Here is a 26,380-nt window from a genome sequence, read left to right on the forward strand (position 1 = left end):
GCTACCTGCCTTGTGTGCTTGTAGCGTCTGCTTCATGACCCAAATGACCATCGATGTTACTGGAATGGTTTCCGCGGTCGGCTATGGAGAGCCCAAGTCCCGCCCAAACGCACCAAGATTCTGTGTTTTTGCGTTGGCTGTGTACGAGATAGCTTCCTGTGTATTGCTCAAGTGTATTTCTGCCCCATTTCGAACATGCCCGGCGACGAGGGTGCAGACGAAGGACGATGCACGGTTCTCGTCTCCCCCGCAGTCTTCTGTCTTGCGGTCCAACTCTTGTGATTTGTGTGCATGCGCGCAGTACGCTCTGGCTCCTTTCTGCGTTCAACCACTTTGACTGGCCATGGGAAATCCAACCCTGCTTCTTTGTCCTGCCGGAGGATACAGTCTTGGCTTCCTCGCGAGCCGCCCGCGTCGCTGGACATCTCGACAACCTCTCCCGGCTCGGCAATAAACTCGACAAAAGTGGGCTTGTCCTTACCCAAGCCTGCGGCCTGGCGATGCTTTGTGTCATGGTGCGTCTTGGGGGATGCCGAATCGTTTGTTTGTCTCGAACTGGCGTGCGAATGCGTGTTGGAAGAGCGCAGAGACTTGGTGAGAGTCCCTGCGGTTGCAAACACACGTTTCAGGAGTGGACGGAGAGTTGCCATGCACCCTGCGACGATGCTGGCGCCGCACTCAATAGTGGACCAGATGGATATGTTGGTGGCGTTCCAGAAGAAGTCGTCGATTTGAGTCAAGCCGTCCACGTACTGGAATCGGATCATGGAGCAGATACAGGCGCTCGCGGCGAGGCAGAGAATGAACCCAACCGAGAACTTTGACTTTCTATCCATGTTGGAGTTCCAGATGACTACAATTGGTAGTACAAAAAACACGAGGTCCGTAAGCGTGGAGAAGGTTGCTATGGACCAAGTCGTCAGCGATGCGTTCCATCACGACGGGTATACTAATTCTTACCCGACTGGTACGCGATGAACCGGTCCAATCCTCTCGAAGTGCATTTGTTCTGTAGCTGTTGCAAGACATATCTGTCGACATCGGGCCCGCAACGTAGAATACAGTAGAAGAATGCAGCGGCCGAGGAAACGATGTTGACACCAATAGTCACATAAATAAGCATTAGGTGCCATTGTGCGACTACGATGCGCGCGAAAAAGATGCCGAGCGAGATCTTGACTGTCATCATCGCGATGAGGTAGGTCGCTTCGCTCACGATAACCCACTGTCCCGGTCAGGTCTGCTGTCGAGAGTGCTGAGAGATGCTTGCCTTTGTGAGTTTCTGTAGTCCTTCCAGGCTTGTGACGTGGGTGCCACCGCCATTTGCCTCGATGTACAGCTGCGATCCAGAGTAGACTGTGAAGATCATCTGCAAGCCTGTCAGCGATGAAGACTCTCTTGCTACCGATTTCTGTCATCCTCACACCAGCCAGAATCATAGTCGCATCATCCCAACCAAAGCTCGTGATGATCCACGTGCGAGTCCATGTTCTCAATGTGATGAAGAACCATGCAAGAGTCAGGAACACAATGGTTATCTTCTCCTGTTGCTCGCCCGCCCGAGCGAGTTCATCCAGGCCATGCACCATGTTCAGATCAAGGGGTATCGAAGGTCAGAGCAGACGCCACGTGCTATAAGCGAAGTTTTGTCCCAGTTGACAGCGTGAGGCGCAATGGGCGACAAAAGATATGTGATGGGATGGAAGGACGAACGGTTGGTCCCGTAGCTACATATTGGTTGCAGCTCGAGTATACGGACAACGTTGCACGACACCGGCCCTGGAGCCACGTTAGGAAGGGTAGATACACAAGGTAGGACAGACCTGATGACGAAACCCCCAGGTCGCGTCCATCGGTCCAGACAAAAGAAAGGTCGCCGAATAAGCGGAACAACCCCTCATATGGGATCGAGGCTGACCCGTGGAGCTGAAAGGCTGCTCGTGTCGAGGGCTGCGTAGCAAAGCTTTCAGGCCGGTTGTGGTAATCTTCTAATATGCTACCGAACATTGACTTTGGGGCGCCGTCGTTCCTCTTCCCCGCGACGGCACGGTTCGGTTCCACCATCTAGCGCTGTAAAGAGCTTCGCTAACGGCGTAAAGTTTGCGCAAAGCTGCACTGTCGTGAGCCCATCAAAAGCAAAAGCAAAATCAGGCACTGACCGGCGCCCTTGTCACCCATGAAACACACAGCGGACAGACCTGGTGGCGTGCGTTCGTTGGGAGCATCCGCGCTGACGGCTATTAGCGCTTTCGATTTGCACATTACATGCAGGCACGTCGTTGCCGAGTTGGTAACAACTCAGATGCGGGTGAGAGAACGAAGGTGCAAGTGAAACCAATCTCTCTTGCACGGACCAACCACCTTTTCTGTCCACCTCCTACGGGGCGCAAGACCAAACCTTTGACCTACTACAAAAAAGCACAGAATACGGGATCAAACCCCAGCAAGAGTTGGCGTCTAGAGTCAATTCGGGGGTTGGAGGAGCTGCAGGGTCACGCGAGGGGTTACGCTGCTAGCTGCTGTTTACGCTCTTAGCTGCTGTTTACGCTACGCTGACCCAATCGACAACAATATTGAACCGCCTTGTACGATAATTGCTGCGAGCGCCATCCGATCCAAGTCGCAGCGCCACGATACTGCAGTCTTGAGACGTGCTCGCTCTCTGTTGGTTCAAGGCGTTTGTTCGTTGCTCCGGAATCAGCTGATCTCATTCAGCCATCCACCTCGGGAGCATCCATTGTAATCCTTCTCGCAACAGACCCCGGACCTCAGAATCTGCGCTCACGTCCGCTATCCTTGCAGTCCCAGCCGCCTCTTTCCATTGTTTGGCTCGCTAATTACACGACCTTCTCGTCGATAACGGTAAACTGGTAAAATGCTGCCCTCAACGAGAAGACGAGCGCAACATCATGTGCCTCCACCCCCAGCGGATTTCTCCAGTAGCGACGAGGATGTAGACGAAGAGGAATTAGATCCCGAAGAGGAGGACGGTGATGTCATGGGAGATGAAATCGTAGCAATGGATGGCGAGGAAGACCTGGAAGAAGAGGAAGGGCTCGGTAAGTCTTTCCTTGCTGCGCGCCTTCATTCTGTGCAACGTTGCAAGACCTTTACATGATTGGCCTCCCTGTTCGAAATTGCCTTGGCTGCAATGTCCAGCTCGTTCAGATCAAGAAGTTGTGCAAGCTAGTTTCCAATGGCTCCGCCTATAGCCACGCCAGTGCTACCATTGCACTACAATGCACCTCCATCTCTGAACCTCATTGACATCCTTTGCAGCATCACCCGGCGGCCCCGAAACCCCCCTTCCGAACCTCGATCCACCCCCATCTTATCTGCGCGAAATCAGTACCTTGGCATCTTGGACAGTGTCATCTTCGAAACCTGGCTGTTCAATTCCCCAACTCCGGCACCCCTCGCCATCCCTTTTCTGGCAGTCGGATGGCCCTCAACCACATTATCTCAACATCCACTTCTTCAAACTGGTCCGCATCGTTGGCCTACGCCTGTATCTCGACTTTGAACAAGATGAGTCCTACACACCAACACGCATCATCTTCCTCGCAGGCTCTGGGATGAACGACCTGCAAGAATGGGGCGAGATGCGTCTTGAATCGCCACGGGGCTGGGTCTGGGCCGATTTCTCCGGAGTTGGCGACGCCTCAGACCACGACTCAGTCGAAGAAGAGGAAGATGAAGAAGACGACGAAGCGTTCCAGCAACGCATGCTATCCGGCCTGCACCGTCCACGCAACCGCAGAGCAGAGGAACATGCATCAAGCGACTCGGAAAACATGCCGCTCCCACCCCAACGCCAACGCGTCCCTAGCAACTTCCCCACCCACCTCGAACCACACCCCTTCGACACAAGCACACCTGCCCCTCAGCTACCCCAACACCGCACACCGCACTTCTCACCCCACCACGAAGCCTCAACCCTCCCACGCCCCACCCCCCGCCGCCCCTTCGGCAGCCTGAGTCCCAACCCCGAGCCCGAACCCGCGCCCACACACGCCCGCGCCCCGCGCCGCCCCAAAATGCCCGTCCTGCACGCTCACCTCGTGCAGATCAAGATCCTGGAGAACCACCAGAACGGCAAGGACACGCACCTGCGGGGGCTGCAGATCTTCGCGCGCAACGACGAGGGGAGCGGGCGCGGGCCCGTGAGAGCTGTTGGTGGAGTGGGCGCTGGCGAGGGGATGAATGGGGTTGAGCGCGCGGAGGTGGGGACGATGAGGACGGGCAGGAAGGTTAGGGAGGAAGTGTTGGAGTTGGGCGGGGGGTTTGGAGATGGGTTTGATGTCCGTTGATGGGTTACGTGCACACTGTTTGTTCTGTTAGGCTCGATTCGGTTCGGTTCGTATGCATGGACATGGGCATGCACGGTACAGAGAGATTGTGAAGGGCACGCCGGAATTTCACCCGCGGACAGCAGTAGGTACAGCATCCTACAGCATTCCAGATGACACAACGAATGAAGATGAGCGTTTCTGTATTGCTAGATCGCTGAAATACCCTCCTTCCTGCCTCCCACCCTATCGCCCAAGCTTTTATGTACAAGTCAAATGGATAAAAAGGTTCCCTAGCCTGCTACGCCATGCATGTTGCTCTACGAAGGAGAGGGTACAAAGCCCCATCAACGAGCGCACTTTTTCGAACAAGACGTCATCATCCGTCTCCCTTCTTCGCCTTCCCTTTACTTCTTATCATGCCTAGCCTCAGGCCATGAGGTAGTACGCCTAGAACAGACCCTTACCCTCGTCCTCGTCCAGGGTGTTGTTGATGTCCTTTGGCTCGGGCTCCTTCTCGGTCCGGCGCTCCGGGTGCTCATCGTCGGAAACGTCGTTCAGATCGCCAGTGCTCTGTGTCTGCTTGTTCTTGTTCTTGTTCCTGTTCCTCTTCTTCTTGGATGGTGTGCCAGCTGGCGTGCTAGCGACGTCATCCTGTCCCTGTTCCCGCTCGGCATTGACGTCGTCCGCGTTTTGCTGTGCCTTGTCCTCAATCTTGTTGTTGGCCTCCTTAGCCTGCTGCTGGACCTTGTCCTTGGTCTCGCTGGCTTTGTTGACAGCGTTTTTGGCGACCTCCTTTGCCTTTTCTGTTGTAGCCTGGGCGTCTTCGTTGATCTCTTGCAGACGCTGACTGACCTTGCTCTTGACGTTCTTAACAAAGTCCTCGTTCGACGGGCTCAGACTCGAACGGGGGTTCTTAGCGTCACCATTGACACCCTTACGTCCACGAACGGAACCCGTGTCGGCGCTACCGTTCTTGCCCTCCTCGCTGATGGACTCGATTTCGCGCTCAACACCGCGAACAGCATCACCAGCCGCCTTCGAGATGGGAGTGTGCTTTGTCTGGTGCTTAGCTTTTGGGTTCGTGCGGCGGAAGTAAGACTTGACGAAGAAGCGCATGAACAGACCGGTGAGCGGTGCGAGGTAGATCAAGTTGAGGTAGATGGCAAAGGCCTGGCCAGAGGTGTCGATGCAAGGAACATGCTGGTACTCGGTGCGGTAGACAACCCTGTCCACGGTGTGGGTGTGGTGGTGGAGCAGGCGTTGCACGGGGTTTTCGTGCTGCACAGCGTGCGCGGTAGGAGCGTGCGATTGCTGGGCAGGAATGAGAGAAGAACCAGGCACAGGGATATTCTCCGCAAGACCCTCGTCACCAGCTGCGCGGTAGACAAGCTTCCACAGAAAAGCAAGAGCTGGGCCGGTCGCGGTGGGCAGGACTGCAGAGGCCGATTCGGTGACGGAGGATACAGCCGAGGAGACGGTGGATGCAACGGAAGAAGGCTGCACGGTGGACGTGATCTGCTCGGCGATCTTGTGTGCGACCGAGACGGGGACGGTGTAGGAGACGAAGAGGTGGAGGGCAGCGAAGCCAGCGCCGACGAGGAACTGGGTGATCTGCATCGTGGTGAGAGTGCGCTTGACAAAGTTGGGCACACGGTAGCCGAGAGCGGAGAGTGTGTAGTAAGTGTACTGCCAGGTGGTTAGTTGCCGTAGTTGCTTGATGGAGGCGGTACGTACCATCATGGCGTGGATGCCAGAGTTGATCTGGACGAACATCCAGATAGGCGGGGACATGTAGCGCATGCCAGCCCACATGGACAGCATGGCACCGGCGTGGTGGTACTTCTGGAGAGTCGTGCTACGTTTTCCCTTGATCAGGATGATGGCGGTGTCGAGGACTTCGTAGAACTTGGAGAGGTAGAACCACCAGCCCCAGAAAGCAAGGCCCTCGTTCCACATCCTGCCAACATCGGTGGTGTCTGGGAGGCCGTTGGGGCCAACGTGAATGTTGGTGTTCCTGCTTCCCCAGGTGTTTGCGTCTGGGTTGTATGTGACTGCATCACCAAGGCCTCGCGGTCCCTGGATCTTGCAGAGCGCGTCCACGGTGCCAACGAAGGCGTTGGGCTCCCTCCAGTTGGGGAACGAGGCCTTTAGGCCGTAGAACATGGCCACGCAGGTGAGTGCTGAGTAGACGGCGAGGAAGATGTTGTGGGCAATGACGAATGCCTTGAACCAGCCGTGGCTGGCGATCCTCCAGGGCTTGTTGCCATGCTGACGGTTGTACCAGTTGAGGTAGGTGACGCTGACTGCGTAGACGGCGGCGATGGTCAAGGGCACCTTGGGGTCGAGTGCCTTTGCGAAGATGTCCTGAGGGATCTGGAACGGGTTCGCGAGGGTCGGCTCGCCGCTGTAAGGGTTCGTGATGGGCGGCGGTGCAGCGTCTGGGGGCAACTTCAGGACAGACGATGAAGGAACCTCGCCAGGGAAGAGAGATGGACCTGCGCCAGACATTGTGACGTCGCTTCCCACTTCTCAATGGGTGGAGGAGCTGCGTGGGCGCGTGGGCAGAAGTGATGCGCCGGGTGGGTTAGCAATGGGACGCGTAAAGATGGCGGTGCGAGAGGGTCGAGGAGGGGTTGCGCTGCGACAAAGGTCTCCCGGTGAGTGACGTCGTTGGCACGAGATGCGCGCGCGCGTGGACAAAGAATAGACAAGAAAAGAGGTCGCAGTGGGGAATTCTGCAGTTGAGCGCCGCCAATGGCTAGCCGTTGACGCTAGGGTCGAGTCACAGCAGCTGAGGCTCCAGGATTCTGGAGAATCTGGACGCACTGGGTGGTGGGTGGTGGGTGGTGGGTGCTTGGTGGTGGGTGCTGGGTGGTTGCCGCACGTTGGTGGTGGGTGCTTGTTTGTTGAGACGCGTGCGTTGCTGCCGTCTCCGGGTCGGTCAAGAACAGCGGATGCGCGCAGATATAGCCAAAGCTCAGGAGAAGAACGATTGCGCACCCTGCACGAATGTGGCACTCGTCGGCCGGACTTGTGGCTGGATAGAGCAGGCGAGGGCTTTTGGCAACCGTCTTGGTGATGGAAATTCCTCTCTTGCGGCAGGCTAACGGTCTTCAGCGAATCGTAGACATGACATCAACCGAGGCAGCTCTAGCCCAGACGCACCATCTGCGGACGCGACAGCGTACCTTTTTTCTCAAGTGCGCCTAAGCCTGTGGGTGCCAATATTTTGCCAAAGCAGAGCAACAGCCTCGCAAGGCTAGCAGAATCGGGTAGTCTTCTGGATGCCTCTGTACCGTGAGCTTGTCGACGGTAATCAATCGGAGCAATGCGCCGTCGAAGCCGTCGATCTCGTTCTCGTTCTCGTTCTCGTTCTGACAGGGGTGCTGAACCCTGATTTTGATTTGCACATCCGAGTCCGAGGTCAGATAATGGGAGCTGGGAGCTGGGAGCTGGGAGCTGGGAGCTGGGCTGGAAGACTGCTGCTGCTGGCAGCTTGTGGGCCAGTGCGTCGACCGCGGCGCTGTCATAGCTTCCTCATGAGTGAGTAGGTAGCTGTAAGCAGTACTGCGAGCCTGGTTTTCACGAGTGACAGAGTGACAACACTACATCTACTTGTTCACACTACATCTCTTGAGGGGTATATGAAGAATATGGACAGGTCTATGTAGGAATGCATCACGCTCGTCGGCTAGAACTTGGGCTTGCTACTCAGAGGAATCGGCGGTGGCTCCCCCGAGTTTGTACAAGTCAGCTCCTTCCTCTTGGCTGGCGGCGGCGGCGGAGCCTTCTTCCCCACACCTTCTGGCGCCGGTGCTTGCGGTGCGGACGATGTGCTTGACCCTCCTGCCAAGTGGTTCACTCTCCCTGCAATGCCGTACTTTTGGTTCAGTCCGCTCGCTGCCCGCCAGCCTGATGCTGCCTGTTCGCCGTGCCGTTGTTGGAAGTGGTTGGCTGTTGTAGCGGCGCCCTTCAGGTCTGACGCAGAGACCTTGGACGGATCGTTGCGGAGATTGCTGGCCGTCTTCAGAGCGGCTTGCTTGTCGGCCCACGATGTCCCTGTGCTCGGGGCTGTCTCTGCGGAAGAGGGAGTCGTCACCTTGGCGAATCTGTTTTGCAGTTCCTTCAGCTGTGCGCCGTTGCTCGCCGCAGCAGGCGAAGACATGGGCGCTGCCATGGACGGGCTGGACGTTTGACGTGCAGGTGGGGGAGGAGGTGCCCTCGTGCGCTGTCGAGGGGGCACAGGTGGGGAGGCATTTCGGCCAATGCCCAACCCTGGCACCGATACGCCAGCCTGGCCCAGACGGTTCATGGCTCCTTGGTTCAGGGTGTGTGCAGCCGGTTGCTGTATCTGTATAGCTTCTCCATACGACGGAGGAGCGGGTGGTGTGTACTCGTCGACATTCTCTGTCTGGCGCGGTGGCAGCCTTGGAGGCAGGCCCGGCGGCTTTGCTCTCGAGGCCGGTGCTGGAGGAGTGGCAGCACTCGGCCGGAATGCGGGTGGCTTGGGCAGATGTGCGGTGCTCAGTCCTGTCGTGTCTGTTCTGTAGGGTCCTTGGGGCGGCGCCTCTTGCTCTGCTCCTCTTTGCCCCTCTTCCTGTGCTTGCAGACGCTGTCTTGCCGGGGCGGGCGGGGCACTGCCAGAAACGGGCGACGCTCCTGGAATTCGCTTTGGCGGAGGCGCAAAGGTAGAAGGGTCCTTCAGGGTCGACAGCGGCGCCGATTGATGTTCGCGAGCGGCCTCGGCATGGCTGTCTTTGCCCTTTGCCTTGCCCACCCATCCTTTCTGCAGCAGTCAGTGCTGGCTTCGTGGCGCCCATCAGACATCAGAGGCGGCACCCACCACCTGACCCAGCCGTGAGTCGCTTGCAGCGCCCGAGCCGCTCGCCTTGCTCTTCTCTGGGTGCCAGCCACCCTTGGCGAGGTTCTTGAAGCGATCAGCCATGTTGGCGTATGTGTGTCTGTGTGTCGTGTCCGTGCCGTGTCCGACAACGTCGACGCGGTCGCCGGTGCATGCTACGCGGCCCAATGACGGTTGCCAAGCGCTCTGATTCAGCTCGCTTTCACGGGTCAAGGGTGGTCAAGCGGACCATGCCGAGCAGGCCCATGTCGAGAACAAGTCGAGACTCGAGAGCAAGACCACGTTCCGCACTCCGTGGCACCCCACCAACCTCGCCTGGAGAGCTTCAGAAATTCAGACCATCTCGGCCGTGTAGAGAGCAGGTGCATGGCTGCATGAGGTGGTGCCATGTGCTCCCAACAACTGCAGTGTCGAAATGGACTTGCCGCTGATTCTGATTGTGTAGTACCATGTTGCCATGTACCTAGCTACGGGCATGCAAAATCATCATCAGCCTGTCACAAACGCGTCTGCTTTCCGGCGCAAGCCCTCCCATGCTTGGGACCAAGGGTCCGCAAAGCCTCCGGCTTGTCGTGCAATGCGCTTGCTTTGTCTGCCTCGTGCAGCTGGACGTCACCGGAGCGTTACAAAGAGCAAGGCAACGCACAAGATACGAGGGATTCACGGATTCGCTGTACTGTGTATGCACTGTATGCCATGGATGACCAGTGCCAAATATAGCCCATTCGAGCAGGTGGGGTCGATTGCCTGTTTCCCACATCAAGGGCGCCGAGGCTGTGCCCGCAACCTTCACCCTCGACCAACCACACACCGAGCGTCCGCCAGCCATGTACTCGGAGCTAAAGCAATGGTCATGTCAGCGTGCTGCTGCAGCTGCAAGCGTACCCTATGTGCCTGCGCCTTCCTCAGCTGCAGCTCTTCTCAAAGGGACGTCCTCCCACACGTTCAATTTTGCTACCATGACTACACATTGCGCATACGCTGCTGCAGTCCTGTCCGTCGTCTCACGCTTACGACTCTGTGAGCGGTTCACTGCGTCTGCGTTAGCTCTCGCGTCATCGACTGCTGCATACCTCAAGTCTTAGAACCAGGAGGTTGTGTGTAAACTCCGGCAGCCGGCCCCGCACTCGCACTCACTGGAGGATCAGCAACGAAATAAGCCTACCCTCGGTGAGCGATCAATCCAAGGCATTACCCGTCAACTTCAAGGACAAAGAGACCTATCACGCGGTCCCGTGCCCCTGCCACTCGGCCTGGGTTCTGACACGGTCCTGCGAATCCCTTTGATACAACGACGCCTCTCGTCAGCGCATCTCTACCCGTATCGAATGAACCCAGCCCCAATGGTTTTTTACCCGAGTGGACGGCCTGATGACCGCCACTACCCACCCTGGCCGACACCTACAGATGATGAGGGCGAGTATTCCGAAACTTCCTCCTTTGTGAACAAGCAACCTTTGGAGACGTCTACCGCATATCTCGAGGAGCCCACCGCAACATCGACCGAGGCACCCAGTCCGATATATTCCTATCCATCGAACATGTCAAATGGGCCGCCAGTCAAACCGAATTATGGAAGACCATACACTGAACGCCCCTGGACTTCAGGTGGTGATGATGGCCGTGATCCACCCTCAACAACGACAACGCTCCTTACAAAGACTACAGCTTCTTGGGGTCAGAACGGCGCTCAGACTTCTCATGTGTTGACAACCCCGGCGCTGGTACCAACAGGAGATACGTCGTCACCAGCGCCCACACATGATGGTTTTCCTGATTTGCAGAATCACGGAACTGACAACGGCCCTGACCGAACACCCATGTACGCTGCTGCCGGTGTGACGCCGGTCGTGGTGATGGCATTAGGGTTCATCGTGTTTTACTGTATACGCAAACGAAGACGGCAAAGGCAAGCAGCCATCACTCATGGACACGTCGAAGAGATGAAGATGCAACAGAAGCCTATCGTGTTTCCCTACATTGCACCCCCGTCCCCGCCGCCAGCTATTCTTCCACAGTACTCTCCTCCATCTCCGTCATCGAGACAGCCTCCATCTCCGTCATCGAGACAGCCTCCATCTCCGTCATCGAGACATCCTCCAACTGCGAGCTCGTCACAGCCCGTCATCCTGGGACCCATTCCAACTGGTAACAACGGTGCATACTTGACGGGTATGGACACTTCCGATCTCGTGTCTATGACTTCAGCAAGCAACATCAGCAGAATGGGCACAATAGTGGATCGAGATCCCTTCGCAGATGGCAGGAGCCTAGAAGAAGCGCCGCCAGCGTATCGACCTAGCAGCCTTCCGCCAGCAAGTCTCGCATCTATTTCGCGCAACAGCAGCGTTCGGATAGCTGGACGCCTACCGACGATGTCACAAACACATCTCATCGAACGCTCACCCTTTGACGATCCTGAAGACGACGAAATCTCAGAGCTGTCTGGGCCGACCCTGGGGAGAGATGCCGATGCCATGTCTGATATTTCAGAACTCTCGTACCAAATTGAGCCCGTCGTCGGCAGGTCTCCCTTCTGATTGGCTTTGCGATGAGCTTTACTTTCTTACCTTGATGTGTATACTCGAGAGCGGTTTTATATCTTTGCGTCGACGTTGATGAATGTACATGCATAGGCGCTGAGGTGTTGGTCTTGATACAAGATGGCAGTTGGTGGTCTTGATACAAGATGGCAGTTGGTGGTCTAGATACAAGATGGCAGTTGGTGGTCTTGATACAAGATGGCAGTTGGTGGTCTTGATACAAGATGGCAGTTGGTGGTCTAGATACAAGATGGCAGTTGGTGGTCTTGATACAAGATGGCAGTTGGTGGTCTGGATACAAGATGGCAGTTGGTGGTCTGGATACAAGATAGCAGTTGGCGGTCTTGATACAAGATGGCAGTCGGTGGTCTGGATACAAAACAACAGTCGGTGGTCTGGATACAAAACAGCAATCGGTAAATGGGGTGGGGTGGTTTGAATTAGTGCTCATGTGACTTGATGACGAAATGTGGCGTTAGGGCTCCGGGGATACGGCAAGATAGGTTTGTGTCGAAGATGACATGGCAAATCAAACATGTCGAAAGCACCAGCCCTCATAAAGTGCTTCTCTCTTTGATGCATTGTGGGCTCGAGAAGGGCAGGCTGTGTGGACACGTTGTCGTACCAAACGACGTGCCCGCATGGTAGCATCGCATCGCTTCGCTGGAATACCGATAACATGACGACTGCCTATCTGATCAAGGGATGGGATGTGCCTTGCATAGTGAACAGCGACACGTATCCGGCGAGCCCAAGGTACCAAGCTACGATCATCTCACATGCACGGCTAGCGTAGGGCATTTCCCCACTGGGGACATGATGCGCACGCCAATTGGCTCTGAAGTGCGCATTTCCCAGGAACAGGACTTGGAGGCCTCGCCTGCCGAGCGCTCAATAGGTAGACATGGTGTCCTTGAGCATCACAAGCACACGGCCGGCAGAAGCACATGGCCGGCTCGGGCGTGCAGCTCAGGAGTGCAGCTGGAGAAATGCTTGACTGGTTCACGGAGGTTGTGGCAGCCAAAGTCAAAACGGCTCTCGTACCTAGCGTGGATGCCAATCTGGGCGGACCTCGTCAAATCCACCGAATCCATCCGTGCCATCGTTCCGCCACGCATCTCCTCAGCCATCATGTCCCCGTGCCGTGTGCGCTCTAGCACAGCGTAGTACCTTTGGCGCAACCCCTTGGCTCTCATTTGCTCCATTGGCCTGCGTCTGTGGGCGGAAGCGGTCGCCGGCATGCTCAGCAGGCCAGGCCCGGCGAGGCGTGAATTGGCATCAGACCTTCTCCATGTCTCCCTGCCACTACCAGTACTTCCCATGATGAGCACTCCCTCGCTATATTCCCACGAGCATGTCTACAGCCCATTGCGGCTCAGATCCTGATTGTCGGTTACCCGCACCCTAGGGCTCACGAGTCGCATTTCCGCATCGCTGCTCGTTGCTCCGGGCCACGGTGGGCACGATTCGTCCTTCAATCGTCGTCGCCAGGTCAGTCGGCAGCCCATCTTCTGCAGCCAGGCAGCCTCACCTCGGCCCCACTGCCATCTTCGCCTAGGTATTAGCATCTGCAACAAAACCTCGCCTTCATTCCTCGCCAACCGTGTCCGAGCTTGCAACCGCATCCGGCCTGCAGACCTCTCTTCTGCCCTGAAGCTGCTGTGACGCCCGTCCGAGGTACCTGCATCTACGCCATCACAGCACTGACACTTCCCCCGATCCAGCCTGGGGTGAGCGTCACTCAAGGTATCACAGCTGCAACGCTCTGTCCTGCTTGCGTCTGCACCACACGGCACCACACGGCACCACACGGCACCACACGGCACCACACTGCACCACACTGCTACCCGGCCGCGAGAAATTTCTTGTCAGAGCATCGCTCCGCGGTCTTCAACACCGCCGACCCCTCGACCGCCTCGACCCTCGTCTTCGTCGCTCGTCTTACACTGTAGCTACATGGTCTCGCAGGGCAGGAATACTGTGTCACTGGGTTTGCTATGAGTCTCGATCAGCACATGCTTGGGTACGATCCTCTCTCCTCTCGATCGGTTCGAGTTCGAGCCCCCATGTGCCCTCTTGTGTTGAGGGGAAACAGTCGTCATCTGGACGCTGTTGGGTCGGTGCTACAAGGCCTCGCGATGAAGATGAAAATGCCGTCGGTGCCTGCCCTGCCTGCTCTGCCTGCTTCGCCTGCTCTGCCTGCCGGCACACTGAGACTTGCCGTACAATTGCCCCAATCATGGCTTCGTCCACGCCGAGGGGCAGGCAGCACCGCACGCATGTCATCAGGAGCTCGAGGGCATCGACCCATCCTATTCCCCCTCCTACCTGCATTCCAGCAAAACTTGTTCTCAGCCTTCGCCATGCTCGCTCCCAGCCTTGCTGCCTCTTGTTCAACTTTGTACTCTCAAAATCTTCATCACGCTCGTTTCACGTCTTAATGTTTCAGCGCTAACTTGGGTCGTGTGCTAGATCGACGGATTGGCATCTCCTCCCCAGTCCTTCCTCCACTCCCAAGTCGGTGACGTTTCCCGACTCGACACTCAAAACGCCCAGGACCGACGGGTTTGCTCATCAGTCCTACTTTCTTGACGCCTGGGCAACACCCCGAGTCATCGGGCACCACACCCCAGCACACACACCCTCGTACTTGCTATCGACCCCGAACGACCGTCCAGCAAGCTCGCACAGCCTAAAGGTTCGCACGCCTGAGGACCCGGAATTCCATGTCAACCATTTCGCTCCCAGCAATCTCGCCTTGCCTCCCGTCGAACCTCAACGACGATTGTCGTCGTCGCCGGATCCAAACTCGCTAAGGAAAATTGGACTAAACCAGCAAGGCCAACGGCCGCTCTCTGGTCCTGTCAAGATGGACTTCTCGCAGATGCAGACACCGCCTCCGACAAGAGATGCTACCTCGAGGCCGGATCTGCAACAGAGCGTCGGCAACCAGAACGCCACTCCAGCAACGGTAATACGAAGGACACCCCTTCAGCACGTACCGACATCAGGTGGCATCTTTGACCAAACCCCATTTGGATATGCAGACGTACCCTTCTCGCCCAGTATGATGCCATTTGCCAATGCCGGACCCTTGTCGGCACCGCCAATGCCCCAATCTAGACTGTTCTGGGACTCGAATGACAGTAGCCAGATGGACTTGGATATGCCCGCATCGTTAGACCCATTTGGCCCTACACCCAACAAGCTTCAAGGCACCTTGGGCTGGCAGACTTTCCACACTCCTGTTGTTGAACAGATGCAAGCTCAGTTCCAGCCACTGCTGAACATGTCATCTACGGCCCCCATGGCGTCCTTTGGTACAAGCACAGCAGAAGAGGGTCAAAACTCAAGGCCAAGCTCGTTCATTGCGGGTGTCGACCCAAGCATGCTCTTCAGTTTCACAACCCCTGATGACATGACCGCTTCATTTGGCAACATGCCTCCACAGGCCATCTTCAAGCCGAACCGACAGCCATATGAGACTCAGATGCTTGATTTGAGACGTGAAAAGGAGATGGCAAAGAAGCCGAGAAGTCTGCATTCCCGTAGCAATACTAATTCGTCCTCTGGTTCGATTGAAGACAACAGGCCTACCTTACAACGCAGTAACACCGACGGCGGCTTTCGGAGGACTCGGCCAGTGAACCCAGAGCGCAGGTCGTCAGCAGACACCAGTGCAGCCAACCATATTCCACGCCGGTCGTCGCCTTTAAAACGTGCAAACAGTGGTGCCCTCAAAGTCATACCCGAAATCATTCGGCGGCCACGTACGCGACTGATCATCGATGAGACGGGCCGAGCTCGCACGGAGACTGTATCGGCCGAAGAGGAAGACACCACGCCCAGAGACATGCGCAGAACTTCCCAGACTTCCATGCGACACCAATACCCAGCGCTGTGGGAAGAAGGTGACACCGAGTCAGACTCGGACGAGCCGCAACCCGCTCTGAGCCGCAATACCTCCTTCAGCATACCACAGCCACAGCCACAGCGCCGTACATCGAAGCACGCCAGGACTGAGAGTAACGAACTGTCGAGGAACAACTCCTTCAAGATGGCCCGGCCTTCCTCCAGAACCACGTCAAGAGCTTCTTCGGGTGCGTTCGACAAGGCATCTTTTGACTCCGTAAAGACGGCAAGGCCACACAGCCAGAATGCTTCACGCAGAATCAGCATGGTCGATGTCCATACCACATCATCACTCAGCAACCAAGCCAGCAGCCATAACCTGATGCCTGACTCGCCAGGTGACGCTCTAGGCGCTTTGAAGAGGGTGGTTGGTAGTCGGCAGGAACGCATTGGTAAGCTCTGTCAGTTGTGCACTTACAAGCAAAATGCTGATGTTGGTAGAACGTGCCTCTCAGAACACTCTGCAGGCGCACAATCAACGCTGGGCACAAGCCTCCGCCGACTTCACCAATACCACTACACCTCACGGCCACGGTCGCTACGATCCATTCACCAACTCCTTCAACGGCTCGCCTAGCACTGAAGGACTTACAACACCATCTACAGACCGCAGCAGCCTTTCATCTGACAGCACACGCTGTGTCTGTCATGGCACAGACGAGAGCCAGCCAATGGTGCAGTGTGAAAGCTGCAGCAAGTGGCTGCACATGGGTTGTCTCGGACTGAAACCGAGCACCCTCCCTCCGGTCTATGTGTGTGTTTTCTGCACAGGCCAGACGCCTCTCGCAAGGGGCGGGCGCACCAGGGGTCCTCTACCCTTTGACTCGCCGCTCACCCACAAGTCGCTCTTCCGTCGATAGAGCCAGTGGAGATACTACATCCCCAAGGAATTGCACTCATACACTCTCCCTGCTACCACACGTCCTCCCATGGAGGTTCATTACCCATTTGATACCCAGACCCAAAACACAACAACACAACATTGCAAAAGCAACGCCATGAGCACACCTCAGTTTGCATACTAGGAGTCTACGGTATCTCTGTCGCCTACACGTTCTGCATACACCGATAATAACTCATTCTTGGGGAGCAGAGCATTCAAGCACATATACCAGCTTGTTGCGTCACGCTCGACTATTTTGCATGGCACACCTTTCACAACCTTGTTTGTCCGGTATTTGCGCAAAGCACCTGTCCACTGCATCCTTCTTTCCCCGCTGGTCGGGGCCCTCTTAACAGCATTTGTGTGCTCGTTTCTTTTTCTCGGAGGCCTGCAAGGCATTGATACCAGTATGATGATTGTTTCAACGCTCCTGTTTATGGGAAACGAAGATTGACGAAGATGAACCCCTTTCACGTTTTTCATGACTTTGAGTAGGGAGGACAAGAAAATCGAATTGATGGTTGTACATTCAAAAAAGGAAGGGTTGTAGCCTGGATAATTCTGTACATACATATATGGCTTATTTCAATTTACACACAGTTCGACGCTACAGTCCTTCCTCCTGCGTTTGCGATTCAAGTGCAGGCGACTATTCACAACTTACGGCATCGTCACGCAGTCAATACACGTACAAGTCGGTGCAGAGCACCTCAGCTACATCCAGGGTCCCTGGTGGCATGAGATCGCGTGAGCACACAGCATCAAGCAAGTTGAGCTCATAATACGCATGCAAGGGCTGTACCCAAACCACGGAACTTTTCTGTTTCAACACTACAACTCAAAATGGCCTTTTCCAGCTCCTCTGTACTGCGCTCTCGGCAGATGCTCTCTCGGTTGCACCTTCCCTGTGCGGCACCGCTCTCGGCTATGGCTTGCAGCCGTAGCGTGAGGCTTGCTACTGCTCGTCGCCCAATTTCCTACCCCACGTTGAACACTTTCACACCTCAACAACGTCGCCATAGATCATACACAATGTCTGCCAAGGGAAACTACGAATTGCTCTGCCTGGAGAACCCTCTCCTCGACATCCAGGGTGTCGGGTAAGTCGTTTGGAGTTCTCGACACAGCATAGTGTTGAGATGCGGGGTTGAGTACCGCCATGCGACTTTTCTGACGATTGTTCAGCGACGAGAAGCTCCTCGAGAAGTACGGCCTCAAGGCCAACGATGCCATCCTCGCCGACGCCGAGAAGCACATGGGTCTCTACGAGGACCTGATCCAGAACTACAAGGCGGTCCTCATCGCCGGTGGTGCTGCGCAAAACACCGCCCGCGGTGCTCAGTACATCCTGCCCTCCGAGTCCGTTCTCTACATTGGCTGCGTCGGCAAGGATAAGTACGGCGAGACCCTCGAGAACATCTGCAAGGAGGCCGGCGTCAAGACTGAGTACCTCTACGACGAGAAGACCCCCACTGGTCGCTGTGGTGTCGTCATCACTGGCCACAACCGCTCGCTCTGCACAGATCTTGCTGCCGCCAACAACTACAAGCTCGAGCACTTGAAGCAGGACCACGTCTGGAAGCAGGTTGAGAACGCAAAGGTCTACTATGTTGGTGGTTTCCACTTGACTGTCTGTGTGCCTGCTATCAAGGCCCTGGCTGAGGAGGCTGCTGCTAAGAACAAGGTAAATCAAGCTATGGACATCTACGAGTGCCTCCGACTAACACGGCCCAGCCCTTCATCCTGAACCTGTCCGCTCCCTTCATCGCGCAGTTCTTCAAGGACCCGCTCGACGAGGTCCTTCCTTACGTCGACATCCTCATTGGCAACGAGACCGAGGCCGCTGCTTTCGCTGAGTCGCACAACATCGACTCCAAGGACGTCAAGAAGATCGCCGAGACCATTGCCAACGGCCCCAAGAAGAACACACAGAGGCCCAGGACCGTCGTTTTCACACAGGGCACTGATCCTACAATCGCTGTCACCGCACAGGAGGACGGCAAGGTCGACGTCAAGGAGGTCCCCGTCCACGCCATCAGCGAGGAGAAGATCAACGATACCAACGGTGCCGGGTGAGTCTCACTCTTACCACCTGCACGACGCTCTTTGACTAACGTTGTTCTAGTGATGCTTTCGCCGGTGGATTCGTCGCTGGTATCGTCCAGGGCAAGTCTCTTGAGAAGGCCATCGACATGGGTCAGTGGCTCGCAAAGCTGTCGATTCAGGAGCTCGGTCCCTCGTTCCCCCAGCCTAAGCAAACATACTCCAGCTAAGCGTCGCAATCGCTAATGATTGAGCGCGAATGCTCGTGTATTTCAACAATCTACGAGAGCATGCACCAGAAGATGGGCGTGTGTATCAAGCCCTACTCAGCTTTCGAGCGAGGGCGAAAAGTCCAAGCATTTGTTTTGGTGTCAGGTGGATAGGGTGAGGCACTTCAACAGCCGCAAAATAGATACCCAGCAATAGCATGCAGTGATGTGTATGAATGGAAACGAATGAATGATCCTCTCTCGCGTCGACAGCCTTGGTTTGTAGATGTGTGGTATCTTATCCAACTAACATAATGCATGTCTTTCGTCCGAAAGAAATAGGAGAAACAAACAAATTGGTCGGCAAGACGGCACTTGTTGTTCAGCTAAACACCGACGCTTCCCAAGTTCCTCGTCCTACACGAGAGAAATAGGTAGTCACTAGTACCTACCTGCCTATCCCATTCTCTATTCGAGTGTGCATGTATGTATGAAGCCAAGAGATCGCTCACAAATCAATTGAATTATTCACATCTGCCCTCCCGTTCATACGGCAAGCTAGAGAGAGAGCAGCATACCACACACCAGATGCATCTTGTTCCACCAGCCAAAACAAGAAAGAAAAAAGACGAGTACACATGACGTGTGTCCGGGACAATTTCATACGCCCTCATCATCATCATCGACGGGCAGGGAGAGAGGGTGGTGGTGGTGGTGGTGGCAGCAAAAAGAAACGATGTCCGCAGGGCTCGAACCTACAACCTTTGGCGAGTTTCAGCGCGAACCGAAAACCAACGCGCTACCATTGCGCCAGGACACCGCTGTTGATTTCATGAAAACATGAATCATAGTGTAGAAACTATACTTGGGTGCCCTGTTCAATGATGGGTTGGTGTTCGGCGTTGATCAGGCTCTCAAGGAGATGGTGCTTATAAGGGTAGAAAGGGATCTGGTTATTGTTTTGTAGGGTGGGTTTGGGGTGCTTTCCTGCACAGCGTGGGGTTTCGTTTGCCGACTTCCATCGAGGCATTGCAGTGAGCTTGGATGCCGAGCGAACAACCATCGTAAATAACCAGGAGCAGAGAGCCTTCGTGACAATTCTGGAGGTAGCTCGTCCCCAATGTAAGTATACACGCTACTGACTGATTCGCGTGACTTTCCTCACTACCGACACTCAACGTGATGCCTTTACGCTGCCCTCATGGTCCCTCGCTATTGTTTCGACGCCGCTCGTGACGGTGACAAGGAACAATCAAAATGGGGCTCCGCCAATTTAGGTCTGACACCGGAAAATCTGTCTCTGTCTGAGCAAAGGGCCGAAGGAAACGCTCTGAAGCTATCAACGCTTTCCATTAAGTTCGCCCCGCGGCTCTCAGAGCCAATGTAATCTGACTCGGCCACGGCTGTCAGAGTTGCCGCTCATCACCGCATTGCTCGCGAACACTAGGCTGGATATCGAGAACTCGAAGAAGAATTCATAAACAAGATCGCTTTCTTGGAAACATTCACAATTGCGCTTGCTCTCGACAAATGCTCGGCGGGGCATCGCAGTATTGACAGCACCCATAACATCTGAATCCTGGCTGTAATTTGCCGAGAAATTGTAAAACACCAGAATTTTGGCATCGAAGTGACGATACACCGGAGTAGCTCGAGAGTCCGAGTTGCGGAGACTTCCACGATGTCGACCCACAGGGTCTGGGTGCAAGGAGCATCTCGCAACCACGTTACAAACTTCACGCACGTTTCGACATGTCCAGTTCACGTGCACAATTGTCCAAGAAGCATCAGACGCTCGCATGCGCGACTACTTGCAGACGCCGCCATACCCATTCTCTCGTAATATGCAGGTTGCGTTCGCTTCCAGGTTGCCCTTGCAGTCAGCCAGCGCTCTAGGCCCCTATCTCAAAGCTGCTGCCATGCAGTGACCTGTGTTCCTTCACGCTTTACTGTGGCATCCGGCGAAAGTAGTGTAGGTGGGGAACAGTGTCCAGGAGTACGGACCGAAAATGCAAGAACTCCCACCACCTATCGAAGCTGGTAGAAGCAGTTTCAGTTGCTGACTGTTGGTGCTGTCAATCTGTGTGAAGCTGGAAAAATTTCAACACGCGAGGCTTTATCATCAGCCACTCTGGATACACTTACACTACTTTCGTCGGATCCCACAGTAGAGGCTTGGTTTCGCGACTGTCATCGGCAATCCTACCAGAAACGCTTCTGACTTGCATTGATGCAGATCACCCGTGGCAGGGCCGCATGATACAAGGGGGATGCCTGAACGGAGTATAAATCCGAGCTGCTTGCACTGAGCATCTAGTGATCTTATATCCGTTTAGGCACCCCCCTTGTAGGGTTTGGTTCACATGCAGCTAGTTGCCCAAGCTTCTTGGTGCCTTCACTAGGTTTCGAGATTCTACTCCTCATGTTGGCGCTCCAGAACACTGTCAACCCAGGATCTTCAGCTTGTATGATTACAAAACACATGCACTGAAACGTCAGAGGAACGACAGACATTTGACCGAGATGCGGCTACTACTAGATATGCGTTGGACAATGCCGCCGCCTCTGAGCTCTCGAGGTCTTTTGAGACAACGATTTGTCAGGCACCTGACCCGTCTGATTCAAGCGCGCTATTCAGCTCTTGTCAACGGATATATATAATCCTTCTTTACATGGCATGCGGGATTGTAACTAATTTGAACCCAGGACCCACTTCCCGCTAGTATGCCAGGGCACCCGCTAGCCGCAAGAGCTCCTTGTAGGTTGCATTAAGACCACTCACGGTAGCCTGGTTCGTTTTGTTCTGTCAATTCAGACCCTTCGCTTGCTGCACCCGTTCGACGATACCTGGCCAGACATCGATATGTCACACATCGATGCTCTGATGCCGCATTATGACCATCTCTTTGCGCGAGATGGTGGCCTTCACCCTCCTCCACAAGTTCTGCGCAGCTGGCCCACGCCGAACTACATCAATCCAGAGGAGCGAGGACGGACTTCATCGATTGTGTTGTCAGCAGTACTTGGCGTGACGTTTTTCGTATACATTGCACGCATGTGGGCACGTCTAGGTCTCGGGAAGAACGCTGGATGGGATGACACACTCATGAGCCTTGCTATTGTACCACTGTTCGGTCTGACAATATCAGTTATACTTGGCGAGTGAGCCTCCATAGTTTGGGTTCAACGCTAATACTGCCACAGCTATTAGGATATACGGTTTCCAGTGGCATGCTTGGGACCAAACGAAAGAGAGCTTGGTCACTACCCGACAGGTCAGCTTGCGTGTGTACGTTGTTGATGAGAAGCTGACATACGCAGATTACAATGTGCATCGAGATCAACTATATGATCTGTACGACATTGATCAAGATCTCGATTCTTTGCTTTTATCGACGCATCACTGCCTCGCTCACCATCACCTTTGTGTATTGGGTTTGGGGATCTATCGTCTTCTGCGTTCTGTATGGGATTACCTTTGTGCTGTTGATATCCTTCACTTGCTCCCCGGCTCACGGTTTTTTCCACATCTTCGACGTTGCTTGGAGGTCTCAGCACGAGCTGACTTGCCGCGATGAAGGAGCTATTATTGTGGCTGTTGCTGCTATCAGCACTGTGCAGGACTTCATTATCTGCCTGCTTCCTATTTTCCTCATCTGGAACCTTCGGATTTCCAAGACTCAGAAGTTTGCTTTGTGTGGTATCTTTGCGCTCGGCCTTGTGTAAGTGTTTGGTTGTAGACTACAGTATTGAAACTGACACCAGCAGGACCTGCATCTGCGGCATCTTGCGCACGTACTTCGCAACGTATGTGTACTACTACAGTACGTTTAGTCCTCACAAGAGTAGTCTGCATACTGATCCCTATAGCTTATGACATCACATGGTACGCTTACTATGGCTGGATCTGGACAGCTCTCGAGGCCGACTTGGCTGTCATCTGTGCCTCCGCTCCAGCGCTCAAGATGTTCTTCCGCCGTTACTTCAACATGAAAACTTCCCGTTCCGACTACGCGGTATCTGGGGGTAGAACAGAGGTGCCCATGATGCTGGAGGTGCAAATTGACAGAAGAGACGATGCATCCCAAAGCAGTTTCGCTAGCACAAGGAAGCTCATTGCCTTGTCTACGCTACAGGATGACCCCGGGCAGGGCGCAAGTCCGTGGAGACGGGTTTGTCGTACAGTCTGCGCAGCTCTGCAGCCGCTGAGTAGAGGGACCCAATCGAGAAGCCAGAACAAGGATGTCGAGATCGGTACAGCGAGGTGACGAATTGGTGTTTCGAAGAAGCACACCGAAATGTTGAGTCTTGCACCCGTATCAACTCAGCCCCTAGGTACACGACACGACACCTTTGCTTTACTACAGAAGTTGCTGGATTCTATGCACTTCGGCAGCAATACCGGCTCCGGCATTAATGTCACGTTCGGGAAGCCAGGCCCCAGTTTCAAGGGTATTAAATCTGCAGGGACTTTATAGTACACAGTTTAGCCGCATCCTTCGATTTCGGCCTTCCCCTTGACGCTTGGCTCGGCTCGGCTCGGACGAATACATACAAGGGGGGGTGCCTGAACGGAGTAGAAATACGATTTGCTGTTCCTTCTTGTAAAAGATTACTAGAGGCTCAGTGCAAGCAGCCCCCTTGTAGGAGAATTATAGAACCCTCGATAGCTTCGCATAGCAGTCTCGGCGCTTCATCCAACGCCTCGACCTAAGTTGCCACGACATACATTGCCACTGTGTTGTACACGCACGCCTGTAAGCACGGGCTGGATTGGCTTTTCACCATGGACACAAGAGGATATACCCAGTTCAAGACTCCCGCGACACTGCCACAGGTCCGGCTTAATACGTAGCACACCGTGTCACCGGCAGCTTTTTTTTTGGTGTTTTCTGTGTCAGGGCCACGACTCAGTAGCTGCACAACGGTCTCCGTCGGCAAATGCCGATCGTCTTCCCGTCGGCAAGTGGTCTTGCACGTGTCTTCTGATTCGTCAATACCATCTTGAGCTTCATAAGCTCCGAGCTCATCGGCGGGGTGTGCGGGGGGTAGATCACTGGACGATAAGGGTTTGAATTGACTGAACTTCCTCTCCGCAGATTCCACAAAGCGTGTGTCTTCCACTTGTACATTGCTCGAAGCACAACCTCATCCATTGGCACTCGACCTGCCATCAGCTCCATAGCGAAGACTTACCATAATGCCGCAGCTCCTCAAGCTTGCATCTGCGCAAGCTCGCACCCTTGAAACCACAGAAGAAACGCTCCGCGCCCTCGAAGCCACCACAAAGCGTGCTGCGGCTGAGGATGTCGATGTCCTTCTCTTTCCAGAAACATACCTCGGTGGCTATCCGCGTACCTGCGACTTTGGAGCTGCCGTCGGCGCACGTGCGCCCGAAGGTCGCGAGCAATACCTGGCATATTTCCACGATGCTGTAGACCTTGGAGATACGCCGGCTGGCGCGGGTCAGGACTGGGTGGAAAAAAAGCTGGAGCTGCCCCGCGGCAAGAAGTACCGAGGCGACGGCGTTAGAGAAGAGCTGGAGCGCATTGCGCGCGAGACAGGCGTCTTTGTCGTCACTGGACTTGTCGAGCGATGCGCAGGCACACTGTACTGTGCAGCCGTTTTTGTATGTCCTAAATTTGGTGTCTTGGGCAAAAGACGCAAGGTCATGCCCACCGGCTCTGAACGCTTGGTATGGGGTCAGGGCTCAGCATCGACATTGCGAGCCGTCACAACGGAGATCAAGGGCGTAAAGCTATGTATGGGGTCCGCTATCTGCTGGGAGAATTACATGCCTCTTCTGCGACAGAGCCTGTATAGTCAGAACGTCAACCTCTGGTTCGCGCCTACAGCAGACGCAAGAGATACCTGGGAGTCGCTCGTCCGCACAATTGGCTGCGAGGGACGATGCTTCGTCATAAGCGCCAATCAGTGCGTGAAGCGGAAGCATCTACCAAGCTGGATCAAGAATGGGAAGAAGACCCAGCAGAGCGACAGCTCGCCTGCACGATCCGAGCCTCCAAAGGCATCAACAGGACGGAGAAAGAGCACAATCGTCGTCACGGAAGAGCAGAACGAAATCTGCCTACCTCTGCGCGACGGCAACACCGAACACCAAACGACCAACGGCGACGCTTCAGCCATTGACTCTGGCTCTTCGCCCCTCCGCAACGAAGTCGAACAGCCTCTCAGTCCCAAGCAGACTGCCGCCAACGAGGTCGCGTCCTCTTCACCCGACGATGAAGACTATGTCTCAAGAGGCGGGTCGTGCATCATCTCGCCACTGGGCGAGGTCATTGCTGGACCAATCTGGGAGAAGGAAGATGAGCTGCTGATCACGGAAGTGGACTTTGAAGATTGCGAGAGAGGCAGACTCGACTTTGATTCTGCAGGAAGTTACTCAAGGTCAGACAGCTTCAAGCTGAGCGTCCAAGGACTGGATCTTAATCCGCCACCGCAATAGACGGTGCTCGCAATTGAGAGTGTATTAAATGAGATAGTACGAATTCATCAGATAGCGAGTTACTTCATTATGTACTCTTATCTGTATCTTAGTTCGCGGGATGACCACTAGCACCAGTCATTGTGGGCAGGCTCGTTGTGTGGTCTGCGGAGTCTATGTCGTTCTCTGCGACTGCGCGGCCGTCCTTGCCCCTGGGGTCCGTAGGCTTGAAGCCAATGTCGTCGGACTTTACGTCGGCGACGTCGCTGTCCTTGTCATCGCTTGAGAACGCGGACTTGAGTTTGTCGGCGACTGTGCCTGGAGAGTGTTAGAAATTCAGGCTCGGGCGGTGGCAGTAACGGTGTGTACCGAAAACGTCGTTCTTCTTGAGCTTCGAGGCTTGCTGTTCTTGGATGCTGGACATTGTGCTTGTGGGTGGATGGGAGGTTTTTGGTAGTGAATTTATTGCTTTCTTGAGTTGAAGTCGAGTTTTCCTGAAGGAGAGAGGGCAGTATGAAGATAAAGAAGAAGAAGAAGAAGAAGAAGAAGAAGAAGAAGAAGAAGAAGAAGAAGAAGAAGAAGAAGAAGATAAACCCTTTTTGAAGCTATATGGTCGTCCTCATAGTGATGTCAGATGCCACAATGTTGATATGACATCAGCTTCTGGATGGCTGCAACCAAACGCGACAATACGGGCGAGTACGCGTGGTACTCCATAATAATCAAAGACCTAGGCCTCGATGTATCTATATCGCGCAGCTATCGAGCGTCCGTTGACGACCTATTCGGGAGACTCGGAAGCTTGTCGCGCACTAAGCATCTTTGGAGCTTGAACATTTTCGGCATCAAAACGACGTTTCAAAACACCAAAGTATTTGGTAATCGAACCCTTGGGCACTTTGTACACGCTCATGTGATGATTGCGTGGCTGCTCTTGTCTTAGTCGCCTGACCCCGGATTATGTTCCCCAGAAGCACTCGGCTGATCAACACCCCACAGAGCTGTTCGAATCCACTTTCCTGACCACTCCAACACCGCGACCCAGCCTCAACAGGATCTCTACCAAACCGAAGTCTCTATTTAAACGTTTTACGTGCCGGCCCGTCGTGCCGGAACACTCGCTTGAGGTTGATGGCCATGACCACTTCCCAAGCAGGCAAGCCGCGACAGTGTGATGATCACTCTGCTTCCG

The 26,380-nt window shown here is 54.8% G+C and overlaps 11 protein-coding genes and 1 non-coding gene across 12 annotated transcripts, besides 12 other annotated features; 6 read left to right on the forward strand and 6 right to left on the reverse strand.

The window, feature by feature from the left end:
- Positions 1-167: 167 nt before the first annotated feature.
- Positions 168-1,189, reverse strand: EKO05_0007050 (uncharacterized protein; the record flags this gene model as incomplete). Its single annotated transcript, XM_038940716.2, has 2 exons — positions 168-904; positions 961-1,189. The coding sequence occupies 2 exons, from the start codon at positions 1,187-1,189 to the stop codon at positions 168-170; spliced, it is 966 nt and encodes a 321-aa protein (XP_038797575.2).
- Positions 1,190-1,234: 45 nt separating this feature from the next.
- EKO05_0007051 (uncharacterized protein) lies at positions 1,235-1,589 on the reverse strand (the record flags this gene model as incomplete). The annotated part of the gene is made up of 2 exons (XM_059636945.1): positions 1,235-1,369; positions 1,425-1,589. 2 exons carry the CDS (start codon positions 1,587-1,589, stop codon positions 1,235-1,237), a joined length of 300 nt encoding a protein of 99 aa, XP_059492928.1.
- A 1,286-nt stretch (positions 1,590-2,875) lies between these two features.
- Positions 2,876-4,310, forward strand: EKO05_0007052 (uncharacterized protein; the record flags this gene model as incomplete). Its single annotated transcript, XM_038940808.1, has 2 exons — positions 2,876-3,059; positions 3,280-4,310. The coding sequence occupies 2 exons, from the start codon at positions 2,876-2,878 to the stop codon at positions 4,308-4,310; spliced, it is 1,215 nt and encodes a 404-aa protein (XP_038797576.1).
- Positions 3,681-3,711: a tandem repeat.
- Positions 3,972-4,023: a tandem repeat.
- Positions 4,311-4,331: 21 nt separating the features above from the next.
- Positions 4,332-4,361: a tandem repeat.
- Positions 4,362-4,739: 378 nt separating this feature from the next.
- EKO05_0007053 (uncharacterized protein) lies at positions 4,740-6,800 on the reverse strand (the record flags this gene model as incomplete). The annotated part of the gene is made up of 2 exons (XM_059636946.1): positions 4,740-5,978; positions 6,027-6,800. The coding sequence occupies 2 exons, from the start codon at positions 6,798-6,800 to the stop codon at positions 4,740-4,742; spliced, it is 2,013 nt and encodes a 670-aa protein (XP_059492929.1).
- Positions 4,872-4,907: a tandem repeat.
- Positions 5,829-5,860: a tandem repeat.
- Positions 6,801-7,641: 841 nt separating the features above from the next.
- Positions 7,642-7,668: a tandem repeat.
- A 56-nt stretch (positions 7,669-7,724) lies between these two features.
- Positions 7,725-7,763: a tandem repeat.
- Positions 7,764-7,983: 220 nt separating this feature from the next.
- Positions 7,984-9,237, reverse strand: EKO05_0007054 (uncharacterized protein; the record flags this gene model as incomplete). Its single annotated transcript, XM_038940883.1, has 2 exons — positions 7,984-9,078; positions 9,136-9,237. The coding sequence occupies 2 exons, from the start codon at positions 9,235-9,237 to the stop codon at positions 7,984-7,986; spliced, it is 1,197 nt and encodes a 398-aa protein (XP_038797579.1).
- A 12-nt stretch (positions 9,238-9,249) lies between these two features.
- Positions 9,250-9,280: a tandem repeat.
- Positions 9,281-10,496: 1,216 nt separating this feature from the next.
- EKO05_0007055 (uncharacterized protein) lies at positions 10,497-11,693 on the forward strand (the record flags this gene model as incomplete). Its single annotated transcript, XM_038946290.2, has 1 exon — positions 10,497-11,693. One exon carries the CDS (start codon positions 10,497-10,499, stop codon positions 11,691-11,693), a length of 1,197 nt encoding a protein of 398 aa, XP_038797580.2.
- A 1,785-nt stretch (positions 11,694-13,478) lies between these two features.
- Positions 13,479-13,537: a tandem repeat.
- Positions 13,538-13,693: 156 nt separating this feature from the next.
- EKO05_0007056 (uncharacterized protein) lies at positions 13,694-16,468 on the forward strand (the record flags this gene model as incomplete). The annotated part of the gene is made up of 3 exons (XM_059636947.1): positions 13,694-13,719; positions 14,169-16,000; positions 16,050-16,468. 3 exons carry the CDS (start codon positions 13,694-13,696, stop codon positions 16,466-16,468), a joined length of 2,277 nt encoding a protein of 758 aa, XP_059492930.1.
- Positions 13,857-13,903: a tandem repeat.
- Positions 16,469-17,334: 866 nt separating the features above from the next.
- Positions 17,335-18,764, forward strand: EKO05_0007057 (Adenosine kinase; the record flags this gene model as incomplete). The annotated part of the gene is made up of 4 exons (XM_038940755.2): positions 17,335-17,591; positions 17,677-18,175; positions 18,226-18,563; positions 18,617-18,764. The coding sequence occupies 4 exons, from the start codon at positions 17,335-17,337 to the stop codon at positions 18,762-18,764; spliced, it is 1,242 nt and encodes a 413-aa protein (XP_038797582.2).
- A 680-nt stretch (positions 18,765-19,444) lies between these two features.
- Positions 19,445-19,464: a tandem repeat.
- A 13-nt stretch (positions 19,465-19,477) lies between these two features.
- On the reverse strand, positions 19,478-19,563 carry EKO05_11t4. Its single transcript has one exon. It is a non-coding gene; the product is annotated as a tRNA-Arg (tRNA).
- A 2,043-nt stretch (positions 19,564-21,606) lies between these two features.
- EKO05_0007058 (uncharacterized protein) lies at positions 21,607-23,011 on the forward strand (the record flags this gene model as incomplete). The annotated part of the gene is made up of 5 exons (XM_059636948.1): positions 21,607-21,901; positions 21,948-22,018; positions 22,065-22,465; positions 22,512-22,567; positions 22,614-23,011. The coding sequence occupies 5 exons, from the start codon at positions 21,607-21,609 to the stop codon at positions 23,009-23,011; spliced, it is 1,221 nt and encodes a 406-aa protein (XP_059492931.1).
- Positions 23,012-23,943: 932 nt separating this feature from the next.
- Positions 23,944-25,209, forward strand: EKO05_0007059 (Nitrilase; the record flags this gene model as incomplete). The annotated part of the gene is made up of 1 exon (XM_038946291.1): positions 23,944-25,209. The coding sequence occupies one exon, from the start codon at positions 23,944-23,946 to the stop codon at positions 25,207-25,209; it is 1,266 nt and encodes a 421-aa protein (XP_038797584.1).
- An 88-nt stretch (positions 25,210-25,297) lies between these two features.
- EKO05_0007060 (uncharacterized protein) lies at positions 25,298-25,612 on the reverse strand (the record flags this gene model as incomplete). Its single annotated transcript, XM_038940839.1, has 2 exons — positions 25,298-25,506; positions 25,558-25,612. The coding sequence occupies 2 exons, from the start codon at positions 25,610-25,612 to the stop codon at positions 25,298-25,300; spliced, it is 264 nt and encodes an 87-aa protein (XP_038797585.1).
- Positions 25,613-25,710: 98 nt separating this feature from the next.
- Positions 25,711-25,777: a tandem repeat.
- The last annotated feature ends 603 nt before the right edge of the window (positions 25,778-26,380 follow it).

Source organism: Ascochyta rabiei, chromosome 11, assembly GCF_004011695.2.
Source record: "Ascochyta rabiei chromosome 11, complete sequence".
In the NCBI taxonomy this organism is placed as follows: Eukaryota; Fungi; Ascomycota; class Dothideomycetes; order Pleosporales; family Didymellaceae; genus Ascochyta; species Ascochyta rabiei.